The sequence below is a fragment of the Ornithorhynchus anatinus genome, chromosome 14 (assembly GCF_004115215.2).
Source record: "Ornithorhynchus anatinus isolate Pmale09 chromosome 14, mOrnAna1.pri.v4, whole genome shotgun sequence".
Taxonomy (NCBI): domain Eukaryota; kingdom Metazoa; phylum Chordata; class Mammalia; order Monotremata; family Ornithorhynchidae; genus Ornithorhynchus; species Ornithorhynchus anatinus.
Genome location: NC_041741.1, coordinates 34,340,325 through 34,353,780, shown reverse-complemented (window position 1 = coordinate 34,353,780; position 13,456 = coordinate 34,340,325). Strand labels below are relative to the sequence as shown.

The 13,456-nt window shown below is 50.9% G+C and overlaps 1 protein-coding gene across 1 annotated transcript in view; it reads right to left on the bottom strand.

Annotated features, from left to right (window-relative positions):
* Positions 1-11,512, bottom strand: part of PLXNC1 (plexin C1) — a gene marked incomplete at its 5' end in the record, with an annotated part of 126,375 nt that extends 114,863 nt beyond the window's left edge. Inside the window, 2 exons of the mRNA XM_029078668.1 lie at positions 47-190; positions 10,379-11,512. Of these exons, the coding sequence (XP_028934501.1) occupies positions 47-190; positions 10,379-11,512 (1,278 nt within the window). The remainder of the gene's footprint in view (positions 1-46; positions 191-10,378) is intronic.
* Positions 11,513-13,456: the final 1,944 nt, after the last annotated feature.

The window sequence follows — 13,456 nt, the reverse complement described above, 5'->3', positions numbered from 1 at the left end:
ACGAGTCATTACTGAAGTAGAGAGAGAAGAGAAAGGAATCACTAACCTTAAGTAACTGTCCATCTCCTGTTCCCAAGAACAAAATGATCCTGTTCAGCACGACAGTACCGTAAACAGATGTCAAATCGGAATGAATCAAGGTAGAAGATTCGATTGGCTGAATGGGTCCCAATTGTTGGTCTCCTGTTCCCTGAAATCACACAAAGGGACAGGGAGCTTTTTTTCAAACGCTCGTTTAATTAACTGATGAAATGCCAGTCCCTTTCTCCCCCGAGGGTGCCCATTTCTGTATCTATTTTTGATAATGATTCAATAGCGAGAAACACCACGCAAATGACTTCCACCTACACAGATAATGCATGCACACAGCATCTGCTTAATATTAACGTTTATTGATTCCTCACAGCCTGTTAGTCACCTGCTTAAATCCTTCCAATCTGATCTAGAGAGCAGAGTTCCAGGGGACAGTAGCAGAAAGCATCAAATGTGAGGGAAAAGAAATGGCAGCAAAGCACAGACACTGGCTTCTCTGAGAACAGAAGGCCCAGGGAGAGGGAAACGTCCTCCATTTCAGTTCCCCCTCCCTGCCCCTCAACGTGTGAGGAAACAGAGAAGGAGGTAGGGGCGGCAGTGAACGAACAGGGAGTCCGCAGGGTGGGAGGAAGTTTCAGGGAGTGTAAAAAGAAAAAGACATAAGAGTTTCTGCGTGGGTGTGCCGTGGAAGGGAAGGCACCACAGGTTTAAAGGGACCGGTTGATCTGGACATGATGAAGTTCAATTATACACGGAAAAGAAAAATGTTATAAGTGTGTTAATATTGTACCCTCCTTGTTATAGGGTACTCTGCCAAGTGCTTAGCACAGTGCTTTGAACACAGTAAGCTCTTAATAAATATGATTGAAGTTTGTTAATGTTTTAGATTGTAAATTACGGCTCTGTGGGCAGGGATCTTGTCTGCCAACTCTGTGGTACTCTTCCAAATGCTTAGCACAGTGAGCCGCACACAATAAGTGCTCAATACAGCTCAACTATCTGGTGCAGTTTCTAGTTATCTCTAGGAGCTAGAACAAGCTTTGCACCCTACGGGTATTCAATAAACTCAACAAAGTACATATAAAAATACAATTGAAGACAAAAACCTTGACAGTATTTAAAGACTAAGGGCCCTCTTTAAACAGGGAACAGGTAGAGTGTCACCAAAAACATCCTTTTCTCCTTTACTGAAAAAAAAGTAGTGTTTCATGCTGTTTCCTGCTTTCATCTACAGGAAGCTGAATCACACACAAACACACACAAGACCCCTCTGGAGTTACCCTGCTAGACTAATCTGCTAAAATCTGTGGTGACGTTGCTTGTGAATGCAACTGGATCACATTTTCTCTTCCAGAACTCAGTCTCTAACAAAACCGGGGTCTCTAAATATACCTCTAAATTTGTTCTGATGGGCCAGATGGAACATTTCGATCAGATTCGAAGTAACTCATTAGAAAATCTTTTTTTGTTGTTTCTTTTTTTAACCAAGACCCAATACCCAATAACTGTTGCCGGCAGTGTTTATGTCTTTCAATTTATGTCTTATTAAATATTCATTCTTTTTAAGCCCACTAAGTTTCATTAACATCTAAACTAAATGGATTCATGAATTAAATTGATTTTGAAAGCCTTTAAAGTGTCGCCTCTAATTCTCCATTGAAGTTGCATTGCAAAAAGATAAGCTATTTCTAGTATGCTGTGATCAGTTTTACCAATAGAAAAAAAACCAGTCATACCCTAAAAGAAAGCAGCCTTAATCTAAATAAAATATTCAATGGTGAACTCTCAGTAGAAGGAGATTTTCAGAAAGTACATTAGACACTTGAGATATATATTTTAAAAGGTAATTTTTATGCTGCTGGGGAAAGACGTGGAGCTGTCCCATTAAAACAGAAATGATTAAAAAAAAAATCTATGCAGGCCCGAGGCTTTGAACAATAGATCACTGTGAGATAAGGGAGTCCTGTGACAACCAACTGAAGAAAAATCTTATGACCTTCAGACATTTAGAAAATTTTCATTTTAAAATAGATGAAAGTTGGCCAAACTTATGATCAGCAAACCAACGGTTTTTATTAAATGTTTGAGTACTACAAAGGACCAAACACACCAGATTAGGCATGGTCTCTGCCCGGCGGGAGGGAGAGCAATTCCTCTCCTGAAGTCTTGTGATTCAAAACCCTCATTTGGACTCCCCGTATCTCTTATGCCCAGAGGCACCAGAATCGCCTTTGGGAGGTCAAGAAACCAGCAGCCATCACGGGAGGACTTTAGGGATGCCTTTAAGAGGGCGACAGTGAGTACAACACACCTTCAATAAGGGGTAATCCCACAGGGTGGTGGGGAGAGAGTAAATGGGATAAGGCTGGGTGGAAAACTACCCTTTCGCTCTTCAATGGGTCCTGCTCTCTTCGGCTTATTTTGTCGCGATAATTACCGTGCTCGAAAATTACCACTGACACACAGAAGGCGAGCACTGCTGTTAAATCTGTGATCCTAAGTTAACAAACAGTGGTCAAATAGCGGACACGTACCTACTTGGTCAGCCTCGCTCACCGCTGAGATGGTCAACTCTCCAGGCAGGCTTTAGGGCCTAGCACACTCCCAATGGCGGGATGGCACACAGCATTAATTAATTCATTCATTCATATTTATTGAGCACTTACTGTGTGCAGAGCACTGTACTAAGCGCTTGGAAAGTACAATTCAGCGATAGAGAGAGACAATCACTGCCCACAACGGGCTTACACTGCCTGAGATGGAGTCAAGTCCTCAGCATTTACTCTTGGGCTTCCATGACTGGGCAGGATGGGCCTGGGTGGGAGTTCGTCTCTGGCTAACATGGAAAGTGATGTGAATTCTGACATAATTTTCTCAGTGCACCAATCAGGGTCTTCGCTCCTGACATGGCTCGCGCCTACGGGGCTGAGAGGGACTCCATGTTGTGTCAGTGTGAGGCCTGGACAAATCAAAAACGAAGGGGAGCTTTGTTTGGGATTGGCCTCGAGGAATGTGGGCGTCAAAGCTGGGCTGTGAGGCCCCCACTGGTCCCCTTTACCAGTGGACCTGCTGGACTCTGAGCTTTGTCTTTATGTTGTTAATGTTGCTTTTGCATTTCTACTGGGAAGAAGTGCGGCCTAGTGGACAGACCACAGGCCTGGGGGGTTCGGAGAACCTGGGTTCTAATCCCTACTATCAGTTCTAATACTACTACAACTACTACTGTATAATAATCAGCCAGCGTGAATGGGAAAGGGCACACTCTGAAGTGCTCCTTCCAGGCCAACAAGAAGAAAGATTTTTTGACAAAGGGAGATTCCCTAACCCAGGCCAGTGCAGGGAGATTGTAAAAGGGGAAAAGAGTTCAGAAGACAGCCCACTTCGTTAAAAAAAAAAATACACCAAAAAAACCCCAAAGAAAATCATTTGTTTTCTCTCATATTTCCTTTCTTGGACTCTCCCCTCAGAGCATATTCACTAATGCTGCCATCAGATGACTCCTATGGGTTAACGCACCTGATTTATTTGGGAATCCTAGCTATTTTCTTGCTCTTCTGCAAGCAGTGGGGTTAATGCACCACAATAATGTCTCTGCCAGCTTTTCCTTTTACGACAAAAATTTGATCTTGGTTCTGTTCTAAAACTTCTTTACTGCTTGTGCTTCAGCATGATCATTCTTCTCCTTTCGACTCTGTCTAACCACAACATTTCATAAACATTTCAACCAACCAAAAGGACAGAATGTATTGTAGTTTAGGAAGAAAAAAGCCACCTTATCCAAAATGCCTCTTGGGGAGAAATACAGCAATCTGTATTCAATGAGAATACATGACACCTCAGTTAGGAGAGGAAAGCTAGGAGGGAGAGATTTGTAACAAGACAGGGAGAGGGTACCTGTTACGGAATGGCTTCCACGCTTTTCCTGTCATTCTAATGGGCAGTCTCACTGGCCAGTTGGTGGATGGTCTTGAGAAGTACGTCCCATCCTACCATTCTTTCCCCGCAACCCTCTTCACCTAAAATTTCCTTCCCTGTTCATATCCAACAGGCTGTAGCCCTTCTGAAATCACATCTCTTCCGGGAAACCTTCCAAGATTAGTTTCTAATTTTTCCACTCGATATTCTCCACCTTCCATATCAGCACTATCATGTCACCCTAGGCAATTCAGGTCTCACGACAGCCCTCATGTACATAGCTTGACACTATTTCTCTCTCCTATCTGTAATTTATTTTAGCGTCTGTCTTCCCCATTTGATTGAAAAGCAGCATGGCCTACTGTGAAAAGCATTGGCCTGGGAGTCAGAGGACCTGGGTTCTAATCCCAGCTCAGCCAATTGCTTGCGGTGTGACCTTGAGCCACTTGCTTAACTTTTCCATGCCTCAGTTCCCTCCTACTCAGACTGTAAGCCCCACGCGGGATAGGGACTGTGTTTAACCTAATTAACATGTACCTCACCCCAGTGCGTAGAATAGTGTTTGACACACAATAAGCACTTAACATCTATCATAAGAAAGAATGTACACTGCTTGAAAGCAGGGATCATGTCTGCTAATTAGAATGTACTCTCCCGAGTACTTGGTCTGGTGCCTGGGAACAGAGTAAGCACTCACTATGCGTCCTAGTGGAGAGCATACAGGACTGGGACTCAGAAAACCCAGGTCCATGTCCCAGCTGCACTACTGGCCTACTTGGGCACAACACTTAGCATCCCTAGGCCTCAGTTTCTTCACCTGTAAAATGGGAATAAGATAGATGGTGAGCCCCTGGTGGGACAGGGCCTGCCCAATTTGATTAATGAGTAGTTCGCCCAGTGCTGAACCCATAGTAAGTACTTGATAAATGATGATGATAATGGTGATGATGATGGCATTAAGGGCTTACTACTATGTGCCAGCACTGTACTAAGTGCTGGGGGTGGATACAAGCAAATCGAGGTCCTGTCCCATATGGAGCTCGCGGTCTCAATCCCCATTTTACAGATGAGGGAACTGAGACACAGAGAAGTGAAATGACTTGCTCGAGGTCACACTGCAGACAAGTGACGGAGGCAGGATTAGAACCCACGCCCTCCGACTCCCAAGCCCGTGCTCTTGTCACTAAGCCATAAGTAATAATTGATTGATTCAAGGTCCAGGAGGGGAAAATCAGGAGAACAGATGGATACAGGTAGGACATCGGGAAGGCACCAGGAAGACCAAGGGATTCTCCAAGTGATCGAGCACTTCAAAAGGGCCCTTTGCCAGCTGGAAGGGGCCCTGGGTACAATCATTTAAGCGGAGTCAGGAAGGGCTTGGGAAATCCTCTTTCAGAAAGATACCCAGCTAATCTTTATAATCTTGACTAAACTTCTTCGGCAAGTTAACTTCACATGCTTATTACCTTTTGCCTGAACTGGTTGTGAAAGTTTCTCCGTTATTTTCTTAGGTGTCCCTCGCAGGCTACGTTTGCTGCTGCTCCATGCTCCCACTTTTTACCTTGATTTTCTTCGTCACTGCCAGAACTCTGCATTCACCTGGCTGCTCCAGAGTGTGAGACAGACTGACCTCTCATGATTTCCTGATTTCTGATGGCCTCAGGGCCAGAGAAAGCAAGGCGTTTCTCTGGGGAGAAAGCAAGGCGTTTCTCTGGGGAAGAACGCAGGGAGTTTCGAGGGCATCAGGCAAGGGGATCATCAGAGAGTCAGCTGTGACAAAGGCAAGCCCCTGAAGGACAGGGGCCGTGTCTACCACCCTTACTGTTCTGTACTCTCCCAAGTGCTTTAGACTGTTGGCTCGTGGTGTCCGTTCATTATTATATTATACTCTCCCAAGCACTTAGCACAGTGCTCTGCACACAGTAAGTGCTCAATAAATATGGTTGAATGACTGCCTAGGAGGAGAAAGGTGGCTCTCGAGCAACCAGCCTGCCTGTTTCTTAGCCCCTCTGCTGTCCTAAATGCACTCCATCAGCTGCCCTAGACTGAGTGGAGCTACCCCTTTAGGGTTTTCAAAGGAATCTGTATATTGGGCAAGACCAAAAAAAGAGTAACTTCTATGCAGACTGCGTACTCAAGAGCAGAGAGTCCATGCAGTGCACAACAAGCAGCAATTAATTCTTAGAGGGGAGCGAGCTGGAAGGAGGAAAGAAATAACGGAGTTAAGATGGAGAAAACATCGCCAGGGTGCAAAACCAAAAACAAAACAAAACCAATTCTGTGCCCTCACTCTGTAGCACATGGTTGGTCGCAGATGGAGAAGAGATACACAGGAAATGCAGGGGGAAAGCAGGAAAGCTAATCTGGTCCCTTGTGCCTCCCTGGCTGAGAATTACTTTTCAAACTACCCTGTCCACTAAGAATAATAATTGTGCTATGTCTTAAGAGCTAACTATGTGCTGAGCCCTTACTGAGCCCCGGGGTAGATACAAGGTAATAAAAGGTGCTACCACTATAATTTGGGACATGGGCTAAAACACCATTCATCTTTTTTGGACACTATTATCAAGCAACCCTTTACCAAAATACAAGACGAAAAATCCAGGGTAAACGAAACGAAGCCAGGTCCCTGGCCTGAGTAACAGCAGTTCACAAACTTTGGATGTATAACTTGGGTTATAAGGCACTCTGGGCCTTGCTAAGATAATTCCCTGCCTGTCTATTTTAGCACACTGGTAAAGCTCAGTTCCGTTCCTCAAAACCATCACTCTCTCCATTCAAATCCCTCCATTAAATCTTTTGAGGCACACTAATAGTGAAGGAACTTATGTTTAAACACACACTCACACATGCCAACCTACATCCTCCCTTAAACTGCTGCTACATATTATTGTCTGAACTAGATTATATCAGTTAACTCGGGATGATAAGCTCTCAGGTAAGAGACCTCCTCTTCCACACAGTACAATTCCGAGCAGACTGTGGGAGCGCAATAAATGACAGCTGCAAGAAATGGAGTAAATAGTCCCACTGACTATTTATTTTTCCAAATTCCGATTTTTGGCAGTGTTCACTTAACTATTCTTTGATTTCTTGCATAATTTGCAAGGATCGCTCTCCTCCACTCTCCAAATCTGGCATGAGCTGATGAAACAGCTTCTCCATCCTTCCTTTCCCTTCCCTCCCGGCTCAGCAAAGAACAGCTAGAATGTTTATTTCGAGAGCCTTCAGGACTCCTGCTGTGTTTGGAAAGTTGGAACTCCGGCACCTAGAACCCACCAGGTGGAAAAATGTAGTTAAGACAAGTGTCTTGGCATGCCACATCTACACAGCTGTCAGATGTCAAGATGTAGACTTGCAGAGTTGTAATCTGCTGTGGCTATCTAAGCTGATATGTAATTAGCTCCAAAGGCCACGGGTGCCAGAATCTGAACTTCAAACAATATTTTGGGTGGGTGGGGGGGGGGAGGGGAGAGGAAGAGAGAAGGGGGGGCTCAAACCATTGGAAAGAAACAGACAGGCAGATCTTTTGCCAAATTAGTCCACAGACCACAAAGTCCTAATATCAAGCATAATTTTGACCTGTGAAATTTCAAACCTTTCTCAGTATGACCCTCTTTCCGGGACCCATTGTATAGGCTTCATTAAAAGCACGGCTAAATTAAGGGAAGAAATTTGCCTCAGGCCTCAGGGAATCAAGAACAGTGTAGGGAATTTAAGAGCCCAAGAGATCTGGGTTCAATTTTCAACTCAATCCACCTCCCAGATATATAAAGGCATGCATATAAAAGAAAACTGGACTTGAAACGAGGGCATTTGGAACTCTGTTTTTCCCTTTATAAAATAACAGTAACATTTGCCACGGTGTAACATTTATAAACGGCTTAGGGATCCCCTGATAGGTAGTATTCTCTAGCTCCTATTTCATCATCAATTTCATTGCCCAGTTTCTGCCATAGCCGCAACACTGAACAGGTTTAAAGCACAACACGAGGTGGAGAGTCTCCCCCTCCATGCCGATTCATTTCCCACGAGAACAGAATCTCACGTAACTGTCCATTTCAGGTCTTTAATTCTGTGCAGTAAAAAAAAAAAAAGGCAAGTTCTCAACACCACCAACCCCTTGCCACTTCTCAAGGCGGGCAGAAGGGTAGGGCCGACCCTTCTACCAGGAGGAAGAGGGAGGGCTGCCCCCCGGCAGTTCTTTGTAGTACCAAGGAAGCCCACTGGCTTAGAATCTCTCAAATTGCTGATAAATTTGGGAGTCACATTAATAGCCTACAGGAACGTGACAGTTGGACCACGGTAAATGTACTACCACTCCTTCTGCCACGGAGGGTGGGCCTAGAATAATAATGATGATATTTGTTAAGCGCTTACTATGTGCCAAACGCTGTTCTCGGCTCCTTTCACAGACCTCATGAGCAACATGTTGATTGTAACAATTGTTCCTCGAGGCTACAAGCGCTCGGGGAAAGCTCCCTCGTGATGCTTTCTAAGCAATGCCAGAGTAAGCAAGGAGGCTTCGTGGACGAGTTGTCCTCGCCTGCCTTTTGCAGAACACCATCACTGCTGCTGCACAAGGGGCTCGGCCATTCTTTTTCCTAATGACCCCGCATGCGGCCTCTAATTTCCATTCATGATGTCTTCTTTGTGATTCGGCATTTACAACACATTGGACGGTCTCCGCCACGGGATTCGCATTTGAAACTGGTTAATTGTCCAAAGGGGGGGAGGAGGAGGGAGCAGAGGGGAGGTGCAGGGAGGGGAGGGGAAGGAATCAACAAAACCGTTGGTAACCAGTGCTCTGAATTTTTTCAGGTGTTTGCTCACCCTCACTTGTTGCGAGGCGGGTCCTTGAACCTTCTGAAGGCTTTCGGGCTCTCTACCCCGGGGGACGATTGCAGAACTAAACGACATGCGGTTTGGGGAGTAAACGCCCCAACGGCTGTTATCGGGTGCAAACGGGAAGGACGGAGCCCCAACCAACTAGATGTCCGGCGCCCCAGTGTGAAGGGAAGGGTCGCTGCTTGGACCTGTGTGGCCAGAAAGTCGGTGGCCCGGGACGCCCCTCCCAAGGCCGGACCTCCATAATAGGATCGAACTGGGCCGAGTCCTGGGGCATACTTCTTTTCCGGGGGCTGGCACGGGGCACGGGAGGGTTGGTTCCTGTTTGGTTTCCGTTGCTCCAAGTCGGACCCGCTCAGGCAAACGCACGTACACACACGTGCACCCACCCCTAGGCACCCGAGTGCATACAAACACTCCGCCGCTTGTCAGCTGTGTGACTTTAGGCAAGTCACTTAACTTCTCTGTGCCTCAGTTACCTCATCTGTAAAATGGGGATTAAGACCGTGAGCCTCATGTGGCACAACCTGATGACCCTGTATCTCCCCCAGCGCTTAGAACAGTGCTCTGCACATAGTAAGCGCTTAACAAATACCAACATTATTATTACAGACCCACAATAATAATAATAATAATGATGAGGGTATCTGTTAGGCGCATAGCACCATCATCATTATTATTAAGCAATTACTATGAGTCAAGCACTGTCCTTCGCGCAGGGGTAGATAGGCGGCAATAATAACGATGGCATTTGTTAAACACTTACTATGTGCCAAGCACTGTAATCAGGTTGCCCCACGTGGGACGCACCGTCTTAATCCCCACTTTTCAGACGAGAGAAGTGAGGCCCAGAGAAGCTTAGTGACTTACCCAGAGTCACAGAGCTGACAAGTGGAGGAGCCGGGAAAATGATAACGGTAATGATGGTATTTGTTAAGCGCTTAATCTGTGTCAAGCCCTGTTGTAGGCGCTGGGGTCGAGGCAGGGCCATCAGGTTGCCCCACGGGATGATAACGATGGCATCTGTTAAGCGCTCACTCTGTGCCAAACCCTGTGGTAGGCGCTGGGGTCGAGATATAGTGGACCTATAGTCGACCTGGGTAGAGTCACCCAACTGACAAGTGGCGGGGCCGGGATGATAACGACGGCATTTGTTAAGCGTTCACTCTGTGCCAAGCCCTGTTGTAGGGTCGAGGTAGGGCCATCAGGTTGCCCCACGTGGGGCTCACCGTCTTTTTCTCCCCGTGGAACAGACGAGAGAACAGAGTCCCGGGGAAGGTGGGTGACTTGCCCGGTGTCACCCAGCCGACAAGTGGCGGGGGCGGGATGATAACGACGGCATCTGTTAAGCGCTCACTCTCTGCCAAGCCCTGCTGTAGGCGCTGGGGTCGAGGTGGGGCCAGCGGGTTGCCCCACGTGGGGCTCCCCCTCTTTTTCTCCCCGCCGAACAGATGGAGGCCCGGGGCAGGTGGGTGCCTTGCCCGGGGTCACCCGGGGGAGGGAGGCGGTCCCTGTGCCCCTGTGCCCCCCCCTCCCCCGCGCTGGCCGTCCGGGGGTCCCGGGGGTCCCGGGGGTGACTTACGCATTTGGTCCTGAGGCTCTGGAAGTCCCCGTGGCAGGGACGGGCTCCGGCCTGGATGCGGTCGAGGCGGAAGAGGCAGAGGGCGGTGGTGTCCCGGGTGCGGCGGTCCTGGGGCTGGGCCCCGTTGGCGCTGAAGACCCCGGCCCAGAGCCCGGCATCGGGCAGCGGGCTGGAGGCCAGCAGCAGGGTGCGATTGGGGCCTCCGGACCCGGGCTGGCCGCACTGGAGGGCCGCCTGGCCCTGGAAGACCAGTTCGTGGGCGCTCTGCTCGATGACGGCCACCCTGGGCCCGTCGGGGCAGGCGGCCCCGCTCGTGTAGTTGTAGGGGTAGTAGGGGAAGAAGACGCTGCCGTTCCAGAGGAAGGCGTCGACGAAGTGCAGGGGCCCCTTGTGCGGCTTCAGCTTCAGCTGGTCCTCCTCCTTGCTGGGCAGGCTGCGCCTGTCCGTGTCCTTCAGCGCGATGGCCGTGTCCCGGTCGGACGCCGCCGGGTTGCACTGGCTGCCGTCGCGGCCCTCGGGCAGCACGTAGGTGGCGGCCACGGCCAGGAACCAGGGGCCCTGCCCTCCCGCCTGGTAGACGACGCCGGCCGTCGAGCCCTGCGGGTGGCACGACACCACCTCGGTGCCGTTGCGCAGGACCGGCCCGGCCGGCCGGTCGAGGGATCGCACCTCGCAGGCGCCGCGGTCGAAGGTCCAGCCGGTCAGCAGCAGGCCGGAGGGCGTCGCGGAGGAGGAGGAGGCCGGCGGGGGGGAAGAAGAAGAAGAAGAAGAAGAAGAAGAAGGCTCCCCCTGGAGGTAGGGCAGAAGCAGCTTGATGTAGCTGCTCCCCGGGCGAGGCCGCTGGGCGGGCGGCGGCGGGGCGGGCTGGCCGCAGTCCCCCCGCCCGTCCCGGTAGAGCTGCGAGCGGCAGTGGTCCAGCGTGTGGTCCAGCTCGTAGAGGCAGCTGCCGCTGGCCACCAGCACGCCCCCGGCCCGGCTGGTGGCCAGGGCCCCGATGGGATGGGGCAGCGCCCTCCGCCGCTCCCCGCCCTCCCCCGCCTGCCGGGGCAGCTTCGGCAGCTCGCAGTCCTCCGCCCCCCCCAGGACCGGCACCGCCAGGACCAGCAGGACCAGGAGCCGGGGCAGGGCAGGGGGCAGGGCAGGGGGCAGGGGCAGGGGCAGGGGCAGGGGCAGGGGCGGGCCGGAGGGGTGCCCCATGGAGGCGGCGGTGGCGGATCCCAGGAGGAGGAGGACGAGGAGGCAGGGTCGGGAGGGCGGCTGGCTTCTAAATGCGCCGCGTTGGCCGCCCCATCCTCGCCTCTCCCGGCCCGGAGCGGGGACAGACCCAACCGGCTCCCGCTCCCGAGCCTTTAGAAGCGCGGCGGCGGCGGCGGCGGCGGCGGCAACGCTGCACTCTCGCCCTCGGGTTCCTCCTCCTCCTTCTCCTCCTCCTTTCCCTCCCCTCGCCTCCCCTCCCTCTCTCCGGCGCGGTACGGTTCCTCTTCTCGGGGTTGGTCCTTGGGCGGGGGGAGCAGAGGAGGGAGGGCGTGAGAAGGAAGACACGGACCCGGGGGGGGGGGGGGGGGGGGTCGGTGCCATTGCACATTAATTTGACTTTTCCATTGTCAAAGTGGGATGCGAGGGCTCCCCCCAGCCCCCCCCACCCCTTCCCTCCTCCTCCCTCCTCTCCCCTCCCCCGCTCCTAGCCCTTCTCCCCCCGCCCCCACTCGGCAGTATAAGGTGGGGGGAGGGCCTGCAATTTGGGGAGGTGGCTTCACATGTGTTCAAAACAAAGCTGCCGCCGCCGCCCGAGGCTCCTGAGACCCCGCTCCCAGGGAGGAGGACACTCCCCCCCATCCCCTTGACCCCCGCGAAAGGCCCCCAATCCCTCCCGCAGAGAGAAAGGGGGGAGGAGGAGAAAGTGGGGGGAAGAAGAGGTTTCCAAATAAGGGGCAGGGGAGAGACCCAAAGCCCGGGGACGAGGGCTCAACTGGCACGGCCTCGGCCATTTAAGAAGGTCCGGGGGAGGGGGCTGGCGGAGACAGGTGGAAAGGAAAAAGCAGAGAAGCCCTGGACCTCTTGGCCACAAAGTGGGCGGGAAGGGCTTGCGATTTAGTAGGATGCCCACGTTGTTTTTTTTTCCTGCGTTTTATTTATTTTGGTTGGTGGGGGGGGTGGGGGTGGGGGCCGTGAGCTGGGGAAGTCAGAAGAGAAAATGAGGGACAAGAAACGGGAATGCCCTTTGAGGGTGTAAATCCTAGAATCCGAAGGCTGGAACACCCCCCACGCCCAGCTGTTAACGCAGGTCACCCCTGGACCTCTGGGCTAAAGGAGTGTTTATCGAGCGTCAACCGTGTGCGGGACCCCGTACTAGATCCTTGGCAAAACGCAGTAGGAGTAAAAGACCGGATTCCTGGCTTCTAGGAGGTTGCAATCTAAGGGGAGGCATAAACGGTCAACTCCACAATAGAGAAAAGGTCTAGACGTAACGGGTGAAAATAAGCAGACGATGCAAATAAACAAGTGCGGGCATGCCCTACGAGGTGACCAAGAAGAGGAATGAACAGGAAGGTGGGGGGGGTGAGATGAGGAGACGACTTTAAGAGGGCCTTGAAAGTAGGAGGGGCATTTCATGCCGGGGGCGAAAATAATCATAATAATGGTATCTCTTAAGCGTTTACTATGTGCCAAGCACTGTTCTAGGCTCTGGGGAGATACTAGGTTATCAGGTGGTCCCAGGTGGGGCTCACAGTCCTAATCCCCATTTATACAGATGAGGTAACTGATGCACAGAGAAGTTAAGGGACTTGCCCAGAGACACACAGCTAAGTGGAGGAGCCAGGATTAGAACCCACGACCTCTGACTCCCAAACCTGGGCTTTTTCCATAAGCCACGCTACTTCTCTGAAAATTTGGAGGGGCATTCCATGCTGGGGAAAAGTGTGAGCCGCGGGCAAGAGTGAGGAGATTTTAGAGGGAGGTACACTTAGATGGGGTTTGGGAGGAGTGAAGAGGGCATATTGGGATGTAGCAGGTGAAGACAGTAAGTGGGTAGAAGGGAGACTGCTGATGGAACACCTTGAAACCATAGGATGGCCG